Raw genomic sequence first — 20,383 nt, forward strand, 5'->3', positions numbered from 1 at the left:
GGTAGATGAGTTTAGTAAAGCAAAACAATTCCCATCATCGGTGTAAAAATTTTAAGGTAGAAAAGGGGTTTGTCATGATTGCCATTTAACTTTTCATCCAAGACAGACCTGGGATGCCGCTCTTTACTCTTATCTTAGTTTGCACTTTATCGCATGTTTGTGCCCATCAGGGACCCTCTGGTCTAACTTAAATGGTTGTGCCATTCCCTCATTCCCTTTTAGATTTCCATTATGTATTTAACGTCTGAAAGGCCTTCAGTGCATTCGGACAACCCTTTTTATCTCCGGATGGCACCCTGCCCTTGGCTGTTCTAAACAAAGGCTGTTCTAAACCCTCCTAGAAGTTAAGCATTTCTTCCCAACTTTTGTGGAGCCAATACACACACTTCTTTCTTGAATCTGCTCCTCCTTCCCCTTCCCACTGCCCCTTCTTTTGTCCTGGCCCTCAGCTGTGCTCCCTGGGCGATTGAATGTGTCTCCAACGCCTTTCCTGGAAGCCACTTGACACCCCACTGCCAGAGTGATTTTTTTGTTGATTTGACCATCTTATTCTCCGAGCTCTCCATTGCCTATAGGATAAAGACAGACTCTTCTGAAAACCCTCTCTGATTGATCTTGTTTCTGCTTCTGCTCCTTTTGGTTTTTCCTTTCTGCTCTCAGTTCCAGCCATACCGAGTTCTCTAGGAGTTGTGTACTGTTTCACTGCGCCTTACCTGGCTCCATCCGTTCCCCCTTCTGGAATGCCTCATTCCTCACCCACTCCTGGGGCTGTCTGGCTAATTCCCAGATGTTGCAAAAGAAAGATGAGGCTCAAGTATTGTGTCACGTAGGAATTTTTGAATCATGAGGAACAGAAAACACAAGTTAAACTGGTTTAAACAATAAAGGGATGTGATTGGTTCATGTACCTGAGAAGTCCAGACATATGTAAGGCTAGATCCATTGCTTAGACACATCACCCAAGACCCAGTTTCTACCTGTCTGTTTTGCCTGCCACCCAATTTGATGCCTATCCTGATGGCATCCGCCCTTAGCTTCCTGGGGTTCATGTTTCATCTCTCCTGTTAGCTCTCTTGAACAAAGGAGGAAGTTCTTTTCCAGGAGCCCTGAGCAAACATCATTTTGCATCATATTTGCCCATATCGGGTCCCATGTCATCTTTGAACCAATTACTGGACCAAGGCAATGAGCTTTGCCATTAGCTTAACTTAATCAGAGCTTAGCCTTGAGGTTGAGAATAGTGTCAGTTCCACCAGATTTTGTTATCAAGAAAAACAGGAAACATCACTGGGGAGAAACAGTCCTGACCCTCCCCCCTTAGTATTATTGCATACTTTGAAAAGACCTCTATTCCAGGCCTTTTCACACCGTATTTCACAGTGAGTAAAGTCCTTTATCCCTGGTGCCTGGCACAGCACCAGCCATGTCGGCCTTCGCTAAAAAGTGTGGGATTGAATAAAGGAAACCCATTTTGCTTGCTTTAATCCCCACACGTGCCCTTGCCTTTACCCTTGGCAGAAGACTTTTGCCTTCGGTGTTTCTGAAGTTGCACAACTCTGAGTGGCTTGCTTTAGTTTTATTTTGTTCTTCTTTAAAAGGTACCTATTTTCACCCGTATCTTTCTTCCTCTTTAGGAGGAGAAGGTACCCTCTTTTTATTGTTGGCCCTCCCTGCCTGTGTGTTCATTCAGACCCCTTTTCTCAGTCTGTCCCACTCTGGCATTTTCACAGTGGAGTTGAGGGGGCGGGGGGGGGGGGGGAACGGGTTGGCACTGGATGGTATAGGTCTAAATTTTGATTGCACCATCTCATGGTGCTTTGAGACTATGGTCAATTGCTAATCTCCTCTGGGCTTTGCATGGGAAGACTTGAGTATCCTGCCTAGGCAGACGTAGATTTTGTGATGAAGCTCATAGACTCAGCTTACAATAAGATCTTGCAAAACCAAAATAGGCCCTCATATCATGACTCAGACACTTTGTCTATGTAAAGGGCATATGAGACCAACGTCTTACGGATGATTTGGGTTTGTGGCACAAAAAGCCTAAAACTTAGAAAGGAAGAAAGTAACTACTTTATTTTTCAAAGAAAGCAAGTACGTGGTTTCTATCAAGTAAAATTTATATAAAAGTCTGGCAAACATTTTGTGTGAACTTCTTATGGTTTATTTTAATTTTAATAGCACAAACATATTGGAGTACATTATGACTATAGATATAAAAATAGAAGGAAATAAAGCCTGCACAAAGGGAGAGATTCTTTAGGATTCTCCACCCATTTCATGTTTGCCAGTGGGATTTTACTGGTGTTTTACAGGTTGAGTGCTTTGAATGTTCAAGCATTTCTATAGAGATCTACCTACTGATCTTCCAGCTTTGCTTTCTTCATGCAGAAAACAATGTACTTTATGGGCAGCTTACTGGAGTTTTCAAGGGTTGTTTGAACATAAGCCAGTTTTGCTTTCTGCTCTGATTCAGAACCAGGTTTTCACATAAGATCTGTTTACATGGTATGAACATTTCCGTCCTCTCCTTCTGCCTTCACAAGTGACTCTCAGAAATGGAGGCCAAAAAAAAAAAATGCAGCCTCAAGAATTTCTTTAGGGGAACCCATCCCTGAACAAGCCTCTATCTCCAGCTAATTTCGTACTCTATCAGGTAGGGAGAGTTCCATTTTGGGTACCTTTCCTTGCTCCACAACACTTCCCATTTGCAAAGGAAATAGCTAAAAACCTAAAACTTCAGTACTGTAAGGACAGCCTAGAAAATTAATATTCCCTAAAGAAAAAATCCAAAGGCAAATGGTTTATGTAAACTAATAGTCCTTAAGGGGACTTAAAAGTACTAACCTCTAATAAAACAACTGATACAAACAATTCTCTCTCTTTAGATCTTTAGGGGTAGGGCTCAGGCATTGGTATTTTTAAATGCTCCCTGGGTAACATTAATGTGTAGCCAGGCTTCAGAGCCACTGCTTGAGCTGAATTACCTCATCCCCTTTTATTTTCTGTCCCCTGTTAGCATTTACACATTCAAGGAATACTGCATAATCTTGCACCTGGCGATATCTCATGTTTTCTATGTGTATGTGTGTATGTCTCCCCAACTAGCTTTTACAAATGTGTTTTATTTTGTTTTTCCCCACGTGTCCCAAACAGCACCTGATAGACTGCCTTGCACAACTCGGCTCTTTGAACTCTTTCCCTAAATTAATAGTTTGTTAGTGCAGAGTACTTGTAGTAATCCTGAATGATTGGATAAGGCCACCAATGACTAATTAAGGAGAGATGAAAATGGAGAAAGCACATGTACTTTAAATCTACTGGTTTCTGGAAAATGGTGAGAAAATGGTGTGTACTGGACATTGCCATTCTATTAATATTTGTTTGCGGGGTTTGATGAGGGCAGCAGGGTTGGGGTGGCGGGGGGTAGGGAGGGGGGAGGTGTCAGTTTGGCAGATTGCCCAACTTCCCAATCCTCTGTCTTTTTTTTGAAAGAGCTTGCAGAGTGTGAATCTTGGTAGACTTGACCCCGCCTCTTGCTACTCTAGTGGAGGGAGTTAGTGTTCCCTTTCCCAGCCTGCTTAGCAGCTGGGGCAGAGACCCAGGTGTGATCATGCTGACACAGGGAACCTGCCAGGAGGGATGAAGTAGAGTTTCTGGGGACAGTGAGAGATCCTTCCTGGAGGCTGTGCTTCTAGGGAGTGTTCAGCTGCAAAAGTGTCCTAGCTGGGCTGTTCCCTAGATATAGCTGTGTTCTTAGGGTTTAATCTTTTGGTTCCTGCCCATTTGCTGACCTTGTCTGCCAAACCATCCTGTTGACTTTAAGAATGCTGGTAGCTGTCCGGTGGATAGGTTGTTTACTTGCCAGGCTCATTCAGTTTCTATTGTTTTGAAGAACTCCAGCTGCTGCTTAGTGCAATATGTCAGTTACCTGTCCTCCCCACTTCTCTGTTAAATCATGGAGTGCCCCTGCCCTGTATCCAGGTGTGTCTCTTCTCCTTTCTCTGTCTATTCTGTCCTGTGTCATCCAGTCCCATGGCTTTACATACCATCTTATGTAATGATGACTCCAGAATCTATCTCCAGCCCTGACCTTTTCCTGAACTCAGATTCATATATCCACTTGCCTATTTGGAGACTTCTACTTGGAGTTCTTACAGACATCTTGGATGTAACTTGTCCAAACTGAGCTTTTCTTCCCTCAAACTCTATTTGTTCAGGCCAAAAACTTTTGACTCCTTGTTTTCTTTTTTATCTTCCACTTCCAGTCTTTTGTAAATTTTATGAAAACATTGCTCAGATCTGACTACTTCTCACCATCCTCCCTGCCGATCCTAGCCACAGTCTTCTCCAGACTATTTCTATAGTCTCCTAAAAACTTGGCATTAAATAGTGCTTTAAAATAAGCTTAGAATATTTAGATATTCATTTGTTCATCTCTTCCATTTTCCACCCTCCCATAAACAAGTCTTCCTTTCTCCTTGTCTCCTTCTTTTGATAAACTTTTTTTAAAATGTTGAAGTAATTTTAGATTTACAGAAAAGTTGTAAGATAATTCAGAGAATTCCTGTATACCCCTCCCCAGTTTCTGCTAATGTTAACATCTTATATAACCTTAATACATTTGTCAAAACTATGAAATTAGCATTACTATCAATTAAACTGCAAACTCCACTAATGTTCTTTTTCTGATCCAGTCTAAGAATCTACATTGCATTTAGTCGTCATGTCTCCTTAGTCTCCTCTGATCTGGGACAGCTTCTCAGTTTTTCCTTGTTTTTCACAGCCTTGACAGTTTTAAAGAGTACTGGTCAAATGTTTTTAGGCTGTCCCTCCATTTGGGTTTGCCATATGTTCTTTCATGATTAGACTGCAGTTACGTGTTTTTAGGGAGAATCCCACAGGGTGGAGTGTCCTTCTCATCACACTACATCAGGGGGTTACCGGATGTCTGCGTAACTTACCACAGGTGATGCTAACCTTGATGCTAACAGGTTATCATGGTATTTGCAGGTTTCTCTACTACAATGTTGCTATTGTTCCTTTTCCTTACTCTGTTCTGTGGAAGTGAGTCACAAAGCCCCAGCGACTCTAAAGGGGAGGAGAGTTTAGCTCTATCACTTGAAGGCCAGGATATCTACATATATTATTCGGTCTTCTGTAAATATCCTCTTCTAAATCATACATTTACCTATCAGTTAAAAAGAATAGTTCAGAGATTCTCCAAACATATATGGCATATGCAGCCTAATTGTTTTATTTGTATGTTTATAGCTGTTAGATACTTATTAAATACTGTAAATATTTTTTAAATTACCACTGTGGAAATTGCTTGTACACATAAAGCACCACCATTTTCTCTCCTGTCTTCATGAATGAACAGTTCCTTTCTCTCTCGGAAGCAAAGGGCTGGGGAAAGGGGCAGAATCATTTGTTTTGGTTTTCCTGTCTCCTTGGTTGCTCCATGAGTTCTCCTGGATTGGAGGAACCAGGATGGGAGACTGGTATCCTCAGTCTTATCAAGGGGATCTCAAAAAAAAAAAAAAAATAACAGGGTTCTCAGACAAGATAAGTTTTACTTCACCTTTATTTTTGATGCAAATATTTGCGAGTTAACACTTTCAGAAAAGGGGGCAAAGGATATAATGTCAAGCAAATAATGATAAGCAGCAACTCCAAAAATATTAAGTCACTCAGTAATCAGTATCAATGAAAATAATCTTAAATATTTTAAATCTTCTTAAATAGTCTTAAGAATTTCTTTAATCTGGTGCTAATCATTACCATATCGTTTAGTGCAGATATGGATGCTTTTTTCTCCCTTTCCCTTTTTCTTGCCGCCTCCAATTCTTACCTGACACTAAATTTTTAACACATGTTCTCCGTATACCAAGCACAGCTTCGGTTTATGACTCAGCCCAATACCACATGTCTTATCTAATTATCTAAGTATGTGTTAGTGACCTTATCCTGACATTAAGAAAATAAAATGAGGACACATACACAAAGTACCGCAGGGCCTTTGGCAGTAAAATGCCTTGATGCTGTTCATTTACGTCTGACCGGTGCAGATTTATCAGCGTGGGGCCCCCATACATTAGGGCAGCGGCTACTCCCTGCTCTGTCTGCAATTGCTCAGCCCTCCTGGTATTTGCAGACTTTTGCAGCTACTGTTCACAAGGTCTTGGCCACGGCACATTCATTTCTCTCACTTTATTACCATCACATCTGATTCCAATTTGCTACCAAATTGAGTTTCCAGTCCTGAGCCTGACATTCAAGCCGTCAGGTGGATTAGCTCCTTTAGCTTGGTTAGCGTGGTAGCTGCAGGTCAGCTGACAGTGGCCTATTAAATGTCCTCTGCTCCTCATCTTGGAATCTCGGCCGCCGTCCCGCGGAGCAGCAGTGCTGGGTTACCCACCGTAACCTTTCTCCTTGTTTAGAACTCATAATTCTAGACCTGCTGGAAAGACTTCTGATTAAAAACAGAGTTGGTTTTTATCCCTTATCTTGCTGTTTCAGCAGCTTTTTCTCAGAGCAAAGCAGCCAGTTTATGGTCAGGTCATTTGGTGGAATATGATTGATTGAACTATTTGGGTCATTCATTTGCCCCTTTCTCTCTTACATCTTCTGTGTGATCTATTTGCATATATACTTGAAATAACGTCTGATTTTTTGGTTATTAACGACAGCGTCTCAGGTGCCTTTCATGCTGCTGTCAGATCTATTGGACAGAGCGGGATTATTCATTTGAGCTCTAGGCCTTCTGCTGTGCAGTGGGTCTCAGTTCCTTTCTAAAAGAAATAGTCTGGTGAGCTATTACTTCTAGGGAGTTTGCTTTTTTTTCCTTTTCCTTTTTTAACCTGAATACAACACTAATTTCTAAGTGTGTGTCATAACCAAAGATACACACATAGAAAATTACTCATTGGTCTTCTATTTCTGTTTTGATTCCCAAGGAAACTTGTCTTGGTCAGAGACTTTTCTCTTGTTATTCGGGGTTTTAGTGAATGAAGGTATATTTATGTTTCAGAATCAGGGAGCCAAGTTCAGCAAACACTGTAATTTCTTGGGGCTAATCAAGGATTAAACAAAAACGGGAAAGAAAACAACAACAAAAAATAAAGCGCTTCACCACTGAACCCTGCAGCCCTTGAGAAGAAAATGTTAGCTCTTGGGGGAAAGAAGACACTTAGTTCCTGGAACTGTTGGTTGATCTTGCTATTAAACAGTTACGTGATTATTTTAACTGTGGATGGAGATATGTTTGCCAGTTAATAAGTAAAGCGTCCTCTGTGCAAAGCAGCAGGCCACAGAGCTTTCCTGCCCTCTGGTCTGACGTGCTCAAGGCTGTGTTCTGCAAGCTGTGCTGGAGTGGACTGCACTGCTTGCAAGTGACATCTCAGGCTTCTGTCCCTGACAAACATTTATGAATCTGATAAAAAAAAGAGGGGTGAGTTTGAAGCTGATGGGAAATGCCTTTCAAAAGATAGCGCTCCAACATCTGAAAAGCAAAAAATAAATGAGAAGTATGGGAATGAATAACCAAATTTAGTCAAGTCTGCTGAATCTATAATGCACTTCATTTTGAGTTTAAATAACCAGGTAACTCATTGCTTCTTATTCTTTAGTTATTGTCATCAAGTAATCACCTTTGAGTAGCTGGTCTTTGAAAACTTCATTAGTGGGTAGAAGTGTTTTTGAATTCGTTTCTGTTTATTTGGTGGTTGGCTTATTGGCTTGGTTGGTTGATTTTTTTTATTTTTTTTTGGTTTTCCACAGCTTCTCCATGATTAGGTAGATAATGATCTTAATTCCAGATATGTGTGAGAACCCATTGTAAAACTGTGAAACACTCTGGTGATTGTTGTGGCTGTTTACCTTTTAGAGGTTCATTAACACACTTTTAAATATACTAAGTAATAAATAACATTTGTTTTGAGAAATAATACCAAATGGGTACCTTCTGCATTATCTTTTTTAAAAAATAATAAAGTACAGTCTTTGGTATTCACAGTGTTTTGCATGAATTTATTTCTGTTGAGGGCAAATAGTCAGATTTATTTGCCCTTTTCATTTCACCTTTCTTTTAATTATAATCCTGCAAAATTTCTCCTACTTCTTATATCTCTTTCCTGTTTGGGTAAGTCCTTCGCTTCCTCAGATTTTCGTTATACTCAATTATAGGGCCATGTAACCCAACTCAGTATTTTACTGTGGTTGCTTTGGGAAGATTGATGTTTTCTGTGCTCTGAAATTGAGATAAATTGTGTTTGTACCTTAAACACGGTATATGAAAGGAACAATATAAGAAGGAATCCAGCATAAAATTATGACATTAAAACCTTTCCACTATAGGAAATGCCAAATCAAGCATGATGAGCATTTCATGTTATACATTTGGTATCCTAGTAGCCTAAGGTTAATGTAGCATCTCATATGTGTTTTTTTTCTTTTGCAGAAGGAGCTGAGTCTCCCCAGAAGAGGAAGTCTGTAAGTAGTAGTATTTTGTTCCTTTATGTTTTTTTGTATAGTTCGTAATGTGATTATTTATTCTCTGATTTGTTTGGTTTTTACTAACAATGATAATCAGCTAGATTAAGAAAAATTTTGAATTTATTTATAAAAATAAAATAATAATGATTTTATTATCATTTTCGGGGTTTGTTTCTTATGGGAATTATATACCAAACTGTGTATTCATTCCTGAGAGAATCTTAATTTAAAAAAATTCTATATGTCATCAAGCAAAAGCATTATATTTAGTCTGTAGAGAGTATAAATTGATCTGAATCAAGAATTAGTGTTCTTCTATATGTTCTGGAAATTCATGATGGTTCCTTATACTATGGATTTGATGCTGAGTAAATATACTTTTGTATTTGAAGACTTTGAGTCAGATAAACTTTTTACTCTGAGATCTACGTCTTATTGAACTGACTTGTGGAATGCTCTTGTATTAAAATAACAGTTTTATGAAACTTGATTTCTTTATGATATGTTTCAACCTTTTATTGTTAAGGCCAATAATATATTTGCATAAATCATAGTTTTTTTCTATTAACAAATTGCAGAATAAAACTAACTGCCCTTACTATTCTATTATATTTAAGGTAGGTTTGTTGTCAACTCATTTTGTGTAAGGACTGATCTAGAAGCATTTAGATTTGGTGTCTGATTTATGTTGAAGAAGTTAGGGGATGGGGAAGTTCCCTTCTTAAAGTATTAGTATAATATTCAAGACAGGATTTTGCAACTCTCCTTTTGGAGGATTAGAGAAATATATGGTCTGGGAGGTGGAGGCAGGCGGATTGCTTGAGGTCAGGAGTTCGAAACCAGCCTGAGCAAGAGCGAGACCCCATCTCTACTATACATAGAAAGAAATTAATTGGCCAACTAACATATATGTAGAAAAAATTAGCCGGGCATGGTGGTGCATGCCTGTAGTCCCAGCTACTCGGGAGGCTGAGGCAGCAGGATCGCTTGAGCCCAGGATTGAGGTTGCTGTGAGCTAGGCTGACGCCACAGCACTCACTCTAGCCTGGGCAACAAAGTGAGACTCTGTCTCAAAAAAAAAAGAGAGAGAGAGAGACAAGAAAAAGAAAAATACATGGTGATTGTTGAAAGATAGGATTTGTCCTATTGGCTACATTTTGGAAAATTGTAGCTTTTGCCTCTAGGAACTGAAACGTCATCATCTGTGAACATTTCATTACTATCCATTTTTCATACAAGTTTAGGCTGTGAGGTAGACACTGAATCGTTATTTTTAGAGAATGTGCCTAGATAAATTGCCACTATCTTCCAGCTTCCATCTCTCTGTGCTAGAGGTAAACGGAAAATAGTTTGCTATAGCAAATGCCCTTAGAATTAAACAGTTTCCCCTCTTCTGCATCATGAGTGGGACTCTTTTGCCTAAACTTGGAAAAGTCCAACCTTTTTGATACATCATGATGAGAAATAAGAAATAAGAAAAATAGTAATAAAACTACATGAAATATCTTGATAGAAAAAAAATCTCATTTCCCTTGTAGTTTTATTTAAGGCTTAAACACCCTAGATTTTTCTTCTATACTTTATTTGAAAACTTTAGAGCTTTAATCAACTCTTACTTTTAGCTTTTATAATATATTGCAGTTGGGCTTATTTTTTTATTTTTCATTTTTTTGGTTTGTTTCTGTGTTGTCACATTAGTATGCCTCCAATAATTATCGTAAAGATCATTTTAATTACCAAATTATTAATAGAATCCTATGTCTATTTAAGGGCCATTTCTCCTTTTGCATGTGAGTGTATCTTAATTTCTGTTAATGTCAGCTGATAACCATGAGTTGATGTGAAAATATGTGAGAAAGAAAGAAAATATTTTAATTTCTTTACTTGAGAGAATGGAATCTCAATGAAAAAAGAATAAGGACATACATTTGTTTGGAGCTTATTCTTTGAATACATAGTACAAGAAAGTTAGAATTATGTCTGAGCCATTTAAAATCCCCCCCCCAATAAAAATCAATTGATCACTCAGATGATAGGAATAAAACATTGCATATCAACATAAATCTACCTTTTTTAGTGAATTCTGGGAATATTAATACTTCCAAGTGAAGCAAACCAAAAATAAACATGCTATTTTGTATTTTCTATTAAATACAAATATTCCCCAAAGAATTAACGATGCCTGATATAGCTGTTCTGGAACCCAATGCTACTCAACATTTTCAGTGAACACCATTAAGATGCCAGTAATTTCTCATGCAAGGTTTTTTTTTATGACTTTGAGATTAAGAAAGACTTTTTAAAATAAATGCTAGAGTGATTTTAATACAAATCTAATGCAGAAAGCCACAAGTGTATCTTTTTTAAGTGTCGGTGTTAGCCAACATAATAGTACCTGATTATTAAACCTGCTAACACTTTCTCAGTTTATTTACTGCATAAGTACCTCCTCCACACATGCTTTCACAACTTTTTATACCTTCTCCCAAAGAGATCAGGGATTTGGTCCTGCTCTTCTGCTGAGTTTCCTGTGTTAATAGAGAGCCACTGCACACAGTGTGATGCCTTTCTCACTGTCCTTGGTTAGACAGCCATGGGACTGAACTTGTCAGAGGGTGTGTGCCTTCCTGAAAAGGCACCTTATTTTGATGTAGCTGCTGCTTCTAATTTGTATGTCTTGAAGGCTCATGTTTGTTTTTTTTTTTTTTTTTTGAGACAGAGTCTCGCTTTGTTGCCCAGGCTAGAGTGAGTGCCATGGCGTCAGCCTAGCTCACAGCAACCTCAATCTCCTGGGCTCGAGTGATCCTTCTGCCTCAGCCTCCCGGGTAGCTGGGACTACAGGCATGCGCCACCATGCCCGGCTAATTTTTTATATATATATCAGTTGGCCAATTAATTTCTTTCTATTTATAGTAGAGACGGGGTCTCGCTCTTGCTCAGGCTGGTTTTGAACTCCTGACCTTGAGCAATCCGCCCGCCTCGGCCTCCCAAGAGCTAGGATTACAGGCGTGAGCCACAGCGCCCGGCCAAGGCTCATGTTTTAAAATTGCATTTTCATCATTCTGAAACTTATGAGTTTTTCAGATTTTTTAAAAAATTCAAGTATTGTTTTAAATAAGCTGAAAGATACTTTTTAGTGTCCAGAATCACATGAGAAAAATATATATTTAAATTAAAGCTTCCACAAAAGACCACAGGCAATGTTTTTTGTTATAAACTGTAAGTATGAAAAGCAAACTTTATTTTATCTAGACAAAATAATTCGTATCTCCACTAATTTATAATTTACAGTCATGTTAACAAGAACTAACTTGAAGACTCTCTTATTTTGTATACATTTTTAAAAGTTGCAAAGGCAATGATTGTGACCCTTTTTATTGATGCAAAGGGTAATAGACAAGAGAAGTCAAAGGAACTGCTTTCCAGGCAAGATGTTACTAGATAATAACCAAGTGACTCCAAAACAATTTTCCAGAGGCTTTCCAGCCCTTCAAGGCCCCAGATCTTGTTTCTATTCCAGTTCCTTATATAGCTGGATTTTAGCTACTTCTCTTCTTTGTCCATTCAAAGAGTAGCCATTCGCCAAGGCTTCTGATCTCAGGTCCTTCCAGCACTTTCCCTCTCAATCTCCTTGGGACTAAATTTGTCTGACACTCCCATCCCCTTCCTCTCAGCTGCCTGTCAAAATCATGCTATAATGACATAGTGAAATACTATACAGCAGGCAAAATGACTGGGCTCTAGAGTGTATGTATCAACAGGTATAATTATCAAACCCATAATGATGGGCAAAAGCTAAAAGACAATTCCAAGTATAAGATAGTGTTTACACTAAAAATTAAAAAAAACAAGCAAAACAATATATTACATTGTTTCTGAATGTGAACATTTACAGTAAAGATATAAAAACATGCATGGGAAGCAAGTTTATGATAAAGGTTGCTTATGGGGGGAGGCAGTAAAAGAAATGGGATTTGAGAGGACTCTACCAGGAGTTTCATGTATATCATTAATGTGATAGTATGTACATGGGTGTTTATATTATACTTGTTACATTTTGGTATTCTTGAAATAATTTTATTTGAAATACTCAGATTGTTTGAAAGTAGAAGTCAAGCTGTTTTAACCAAATATTTGTGTCGATTTTTAAGCAATTTGAAGAAAAAATTATATACATAATTTATTTTGAGTAAGAGAGTATAGCATACCTGTGTTTTGTTTTTGTGTTTTTGGTTTCTTTTGTCTCATGATGAAGATTGGTCCAAATGTGTGTGATTTTATAATAACTGAAATATGTACAGTGGCAGATACCCATTGATTAATGCCAAAACAACATAGAAAAAATGATGATAAATTTTTATATTCTTGAAATGCCTTAGTATATACTACCCACGGGCAAATGAGATAATAGCATGTGTGAATGGTATATTGTAACATTCAGCTTCTGGACTAGGTTTGTTGCTTATGGTTTTGGAGAGATGTGGGATTCACTGTTCTTCGTGTTCAACCAGGTGCCCAGTACAATAACTTCATAGCATAGGTCAGGGGTCCCCAAACTTTTTAAACAGGGGGTGAGTTCACTGTCCCTCAGACCGTTGGAGGGCCATTGGAGAGTGTGGCACACATTCCACGCATGCGCACTGTGGGCCCAGGACGAGTTGGCTGCTAAGCAGGACGGGCAGCAGCGGCAAAAACACCTGGCGGGCTGGATAAATGTCCTCGGAGGGCCACATGTGGCCTTCAGGCCATGCCTGGTGTAGATGTTTGTAGAATGTGTACAAGTCTGTTTCCTTCTCCTAGATGGTGAACCTCTGAGCTGTAGATACGCCCTGCTTGTTCTCGCTAGTTCATGAGGACAGCAGTGGTTCCATGGGTGATGCCAGATCCTTCATGGTTTAAATTCAGTGTAGCATACAGAGATTCACTTGATATGATTTTGATTTTTCTAACTAATCTGCACTGTGTTTATAAAAACGCCATTAGTGTTGAGGGTCTCTTATCTAGGCTTCTCCCATATTTAAGAACTTAAGTCCTGAAATGATATTTCTAAATAGAAAAACTCTCTGGGAGATGTTTGTTTTCAGGCAAAGAAAGTGCAAGTGGAAAACTGTAAGATACAAGCTTATGAATGGTTAGGGGCAAAACCAAGGTGTCCCTGGAAGCTACCGTTTATTTTTAGAGGACCCCTTTGTGTTATGTTAATTGCCCAAATAAACAGCTCTCCAGGACTGAGAGGCCTAGGGTGCCTTGGTAGTGTTTATACCCCGGAGAGAGGAGCAGGAAATTGGCTGGGGCCATCTCTCTTGCCTCTTCGCATCCTGCTTTTTAATGGTCGTTCAGATTTTTTCATAGAGAAAGAATCTGCTCTATTCTTAGCACATAAATTCTCCCTGCTATTTAAAATGGCCTTTCCTCTACCTTGTTTAATTATGAGCATCAGTGCATTGTTTCATGGAGCCTTGAAGGTCTGGGATCTATAAAATCCACAATTATCACTTTATTTTTTTAGAAGCTGTGACTGACACTTGGCAGTTTCTTAGCTTTATGTTCTTTGGCCCCACATGCTTTAAAGATGCTTTTAAAGGGGCAGCCAGCAGCAGGAACCCGTAGCAGAAGCAGCTCTTCATGTGCACGGCAGTCCTGGAAAAGTATTTCTCTGCATGCTGAGGACTGGCCGAGTGGATTGAAGTTACTGGAGAGGCAATTTAAGAGTCTTGGCTTATTTTAATTTCTTGATCTAGCAACAGTACTAGCAGCTAGTACCAGTATTCCTCTCTATAGAGTTTATCCTCCTCCTCCTTTCAGCCTTTTGTTGTTTTAATTGTCATTCTGAGAGTGGTTGGAGTCTAGTAGGGCTGGCCATCGAATAAGTAGGGTAAGTGTCTACTGGCATTTGATAATTTCAGGTCTGCTAGGAAGCCCACATCCCTAACCACAAAGGGGATATATGTATCTTAGACAGCCCTACCACGGTGTCAAACATCCCAGTACTAGAATTCATTCAGTTGGATCTTGAAGATGTTGGATCTTTGATGCCTCATTGAAATGTATATACTGTGGACAGGGTGTCACTAAGCTGCATTTAATATAACAGGAGAAGATTCATTAGTAGGATGCTTCTAGTAAACTGGGAAGAGACATGGTTACCAGAGAATTGAGCACTCGTGGAGAACCGTTTTGCCTCATGAATAAATTAATAAATGATGAAACAAATAATAAACTTATTTTACCTCTTTCTTATTTTGCCTTTCTTGGGTAGGGGCCAGGAAGGATGTTTAGAGGTGGGATGGAAGATGAAAGTGATCAGTGGAGGGGGAGAGAATTGTCAAAGAGAAGTGGAGGAACCCGATGGTTGCTGGAATCCTCTGGGTGGAGCAGGGCCTGCTGGACTTTGGAGATAGTTTGTCTTACTGTAGATATATTGAACTGCATGCATTGGATTAGGGTAATTCTAAGGTTGGAATTTCTCATTTTGAGATGAGATAGGAAGCAGCCTTCTATGTAATTGAATGGTCTGGGTTGATGTAATTGGTGTGTATATATATCTGTGTATTTTTTAAAAAGAAGACTTGCATTCAGGCCTTCTATGTTTCAAAATACACTGCCTTGACTGGCTATTCAGAGAAGTATTTTGAGTAAAATGAGGTTATTTCTAGAATGCAAGGGGAAGGAATCACCTTGGTTTTACAACTGATTTGAATTAGATTTATGAGATTTCCAGCAAAGTGAAAGCAACATTTCCTAAAAGAGAGGGAAACAGTTTAATTCAGGCAAGATAAAGGACATGTAAACTGTATTTGGATACGTTTTAAAATAAATTTAGCTTTCTTCTTAGCACTTTCTACCCTCCCACCCCCACAAATATTGAAGCAAGAATTCAAAATATGTATTGTGGAAGCCAAATGTAAGTCCAGTGTCATTTTGAATGTGAGAAACCCAAAAACAAAATGAAGAAAAAATTGAGCGTTGCATCTGAATTAGCATTTAAAGTGGCATGTTTATGTAAAAAGAGAATGGTGTAATATATCCTGAGAGTAAAGAGAGGATTTCAGGCTGTGGAAGAATGTCAATTGCATTTATATATTCATCGAATAGCTGGTTTGGTATTTGGCATGTATTTGCAACATTCCTTATCATGCATGCATTTGTCTTCTGTGAAGTGGGTAGGAGGGAGATTTGGGAGATAGAAACAATGTAGGATTGATCTTCTTACCCTTGAAAATTATAGGAAGACCTTAGTTTTGCCCCAGGGGAGAGGGTTAGGTTACTTGGGGGAGATTTAAGAAATACGGGTGCATTTTCAGACACCTCCCAGGTTGCAAATCAGAATGCTGTGTGTGTTGGGGGCGGGTTGCAGGGTAAGATGGAGGCTTGTGTACTTTTAACCAACTCTCAAGGTGAATCTAAAATGCTGCCCCAGTTGAGAATGACTGTTCTTCCGTGAGCTGCAGGTTGTATGTATAGTGGTGGATTGGGCTTTTGGATCCCCAAAGGCACGAAGGGAAGTTCTCTATTATATATTTACTGAAATAACTTTTTAGCAAATCTGAATCAAACTATTTTGAGGAGGGTCTCTCAGTGAGCAGTCCTTTTCAGCAGTGTGGCTCACTGAGACAGATGGGTATTTGTGCTCCTTCACTGTTAGTAAAAGCCACCTTCTCAAGTCTATTAATCCATAGGTAATCACTGAGTGGCATTTCAAAGCATAGACTCAGAAGCCACACTGCCTAGGTTCGAATCCTATCCCTGCCATTTAGCCAGCTGTGTGACCTTCAGGAAGTTACTTAACCTCTATATGCCTTAATTTCTCCATCTGTAAAATGAGGATATTATTGTGTCCTGGCAGAGATCCCCAACCTTTTTGGCATTAGGGACCAGTTTCATGGAAGACAGTTTTTCCACAGATGGGGCTTGGGAAGGGTGAGCAATGGGAAGTGGCTGTAAATACAGATGAAGCTTCACCTGCCTCTTACCTCCTGTTGTGCGGCCCATTCCTAAACAGGTTGCAGACCAGTAATGTGGCCCAGGGCTGGGGACTGCAAATTTAGAGGATTAAATTAACATTTGTAAAGGGTTTATAAGAGTATCTGGCATGCTCTGTATCAGGCTGTGAGGGAACTAACTCCCTGCTCTCTGTGGCTCCTCTTGCAGAATAATCCATTGCTTCTCAGCCGGTGATACAGGTCACTTCTTCAAATTGTGACTTGGGACAGACAGGGGTTGTGATGAGAATGATACGGATTATTGTAGCTGTGCATATGGAACATTTTAGTCATAGGATTTCAGAGCTGGAAGAAACCTTAAGAGGAATCTAATGTTAGATATCTTTGATAAATGAGTAACCAGCAACTCGAGGATTTGAGATTACTTGGGCTCAGAGAGTATGTACGATGATTGTGAACCATAACCAGAATTTAGGGTTCCTCACCACCAGAGTCTGGAAAGGAGCCTTTCGTTTCTGTGGTCAGCATGCTGAGCCAGAAACACAGAAATCAGCATGAGAGTAGGTATGTTTTGTTCTGTTAGGACATAAATTCTAGCATCCACATCCATAGTGTGGACCAAATAAAGGGTGTTTGCTTAACTTCATCATGCTTGGCATAGTTTCTTTGAATATTTTGGAAATCAAGACCCCAGACTCATTGTAAAAGCTTATAACGCCGTAGCCAAAGGGAAAACCTGGAGTCACACACCCAGCACTACCAGGATGCTAAGTTTACCTCAGATTATTTAATAAAGAGAGCAGTGATAGCTATGCTGGTGACAGTCCCAGCTGCAGTAACTGGCAGTCCCCAAATACATTCAGTATCCAATTAGACATGTGAGTGGAGCAGCTGAATTCTGTATTGTTCTATCCTTGCCCTCATTGTACAAGTTGGACCCTCTGTGGCCTTCTGTGGAACCGCAGAGGAGGGGAGCTGGGATTTTACTTGTGCTGCCTCAGTGTTTCTCCTTAGAATCTTCGCCGTCTCCTCTGCCATTTCAACTCCTGAGAACTAAACTCTTTTCTCTCTTACTCTTTGTGGCTGCGGACTGTCAGACCTAAGGTGCTAGAGGGGAAAAGATGTATTTTAGCATTTCTTTCTTTGCTTTTGTGATAGTGACCCCTTCCTCTGAGAATTTTGGTGGGTCTTTTCTTTCATCTGAGCACACATGCATTGTCTTTTACCATGTTGTTTTATAAAGTCACCTCTCCCAGGATGAGGTTGAGGACTTTCCCGTGCTTCTGTGTTGGAACTTGAGACATGCCTATGGAACATGCCAGTAACGCCTCCCTTCTCTTGCCAGTGGCCCTCTGAACTCTGCTTCACCGCATGCCTCACCCAGATCACTTGTGACCGGCACCAGGGGGAGATTCTGTGCAGATAGTTCTGTGAACACATTTATATGGGGTGAAAAGGTTTTATTGACTATAGTCAGTAATGTTTGATTTGCTTGTGGAAATGGGTGGCATGAATTTGACCTAGCATGGGCAGATACATTTTAATGTACTTTTAGAATGAAATTTCTAATAATAAATTCAAACATGCTATTGAGGGAAGGTTTTTAAAAGGCCTATATTGTAGAAATGTAATCTTTCCAGAAACACTTATATGTTTTGTAGGTGCTTATGTGAAGATGTCGTTTCTTAGAAAATGTTAATTTAGCATATACTATGTGTTCTTTATTTTGTGGAAAAAAGTCATTTTAAACTTTTGATATGTCATAGATTTGAATGGGATTAACCTTCTGGTGACATTAGCACCAAGGCCTAATTCCTCCTAAGCTCTGATTTTCCAGGTGGGGCTTCTATTGGTGGTGGTGGTGGAGGTGGCATGTATGTGGTTTTACTTAGAGAGAGGGCAGCTTTGAGGCAGAGGTTATCTTCATGATTTACTTTTAGGAAACTGAGGAGAGCATTTGCTTTGAGAAGCTACTGCTGTGTGACTTGCACGTGTAGCTGCTATGGGACAGGTGGTAATGGTTACTCCACGGGCAGTGGGACTTTCCCGCTGGGCTAACAGCCGGACAGAGGGTGGGAGAGTTCTCCACTTCTCAGCTCCCCTTGCCCTCTCTGCCAAGGCAGTAAACATCAGTATTTGCTTTGCATGGGGCACCAGGGGTTTTGTATTTTAGGGTATAAAGCATAGAGTTTAGTATCTTAACAAACCAAGAATCAATTATCTGGGAGAATAAGCAGAAGGTTTTTTTTTTTTATGTCTAGGGTAAATTAGTTTAAATGCTAAGACCAGTCCTTGTGGATTCAAGAAGTACTTGGAAGCAATGGAGTATATTTTTAAAATGCATTTGACATCATACGCTGCAATGAATTAATCGATCACTACACAGGTTTCATATCTTAGGGGAACCATGGTGGCTTTTTTAGGTGGAATTCTAAGGTATTACCAATTTGTATATAAATGCAACAGATTCTGATAGAATCACAGGGAAAATGTTGTCCTCACACATCTAGTTAAAAGCATATTACTTACTATATTTGAGAATTCAGGCCACTTAGCTTTAGTCTAAATTTTTTTTTTCCTGAAAGATGTTGGCCAGGCATATCTTTAAGGCCACAGTAGGGATGGTAATGGTGGTGGTTGTCTGGAGAAATGCTTAAAAGAAGAATTAAAGCAAAAATAGTTCAAATTGGTACTTCATTGGAGTCTATCTAGTCTTTCCCTGCCAACACACACTGCATCTATTTAATATCTCCCAGGCTGTAATATGTTAACAGACCAAAGGATTGTGGATTCAGTTTGTATTAACCCATAGCAGAATCTAAAACAAGACCAAAACTCCAGAACTTCTTCCTCTCATGGAATCCCTTGTAGCATGAACTGATTTCAGCCGTCCCCAGAGTAGAATAAGCCTACATTGTCTCGCAGTTAAGGCTTTCCCCAATAGCTAGCATTGTATTTCTTTCTTTCTTTTAAAAGCTTTATTGAGACATATTGGCATACAATAAAATGCACATAATTTAAAGTGTACAACTTAATACATTTTGGACATGTGTACATGCCTGTGAAACCGCCATCACACTCAAGAGAAGGAAATGTCCACTCCCCCAGAGGTTTCCTTCTGCCCCTTCCTAATTGCTCCCCTCACCCCCACATCCTCAGTCAGGTGGTTGCCAATACTTTCAGCCCTAAAGATGATTTGCATTTTCTAAAATTTTATATAAATGGAATGATCTCTCTTTTGGGGGGAAGGGGTCTGCCTTCTTTCAGTTAGCATAATGATTTTGAGATTCATACATGTTGCAGCATATGTTAATAATTCATTGCTTTTTATTGCTAAGTAATATCCTATTGAAGAGCTATGTCGCAGTTTATTCATTTGTTGATGGACCTTTGGGTTAGTTATAGTTTGGGGCCATTATAAATAAACCTTCTATCCATGATCTATAAATGTTTTCTCCCAGCCATGGCTTGTGTTTTTATTCTCTTTACAGCAGCTATTGAAGAGCAAAAGCTTTAAATTTTGATAAAGTCTAATTTATCGATTTGTTCTTTAAGTGCTCTTGGTGTGTTATCTAAGCCATCTTTGCCTAATTCAAGTTCACAAAGGTTTTCTCCTATGTATTCTTCCAGAAGTTTTATGGTTTTAGATTTTACACTTAGGTCTATGATCAATTTTCAGTTAATTTTTGTATTTGGGATGAAGTATGTATCAAAGTTCATGTTTTTATATATAAATATCTATTCCAACACCAGGTTTTGAACAGACTCTTTTTTCTCCACTGAAGTGCTTTTTACCTTTGTTGAAAATTTGTTGTCTCTATATGTGTGTGTCGGTTTACAGGCTTTCTGTTCTGTTTCACTGATCTATTTGTCCTTACATCAATATCACACTGTCTTGAATATTGTAGCTTTAAGTCTTGATATCAGTAGTGTTAGTCCTCTGA

General features: G+C 39.3%; 1 protein-coding gene across 9 annotated transcripts in view; it reads left to right on the top strand.

The window, feature by feature from the left end:
• MAST4 (microtubule associated serine/threonine kinase family member 4) overlaps positions 1–20,383 on the top strand; it is a 516,707-nt gene that overhangs the window by 254,976 nt on the left and 241,348 nt on the right. For all 9 annotated transcript variants that reach the window (XM_076008062.1, XM_076008063.1, XM_012784115.2 and 6 more), the window contains one exon: positions 8,462–8,493. In XM_076008062.1, coding sequence (XP_075864177.1) covers positions 8,462–8,493 — 32 coding nt within the window. The remainder of the gene's footprint in view (positions 1–8,461; positions 8,494–20,383) is intronic.

Source organism: Microcebus murinus, chromosome 11, assembly GCF_040939455.1.
Source record: "Microcebus murinus isolate Inina chromosome 11, M.murinus_Inina_mat1.0, whole genome shotgun sequence".
NCBI classification, from domain to species: Eukaryota; Metazoa; Chordata; class Mammalia; order Primates; family Cheirogaleidae; genus Microcebus; species Microcebus murinus.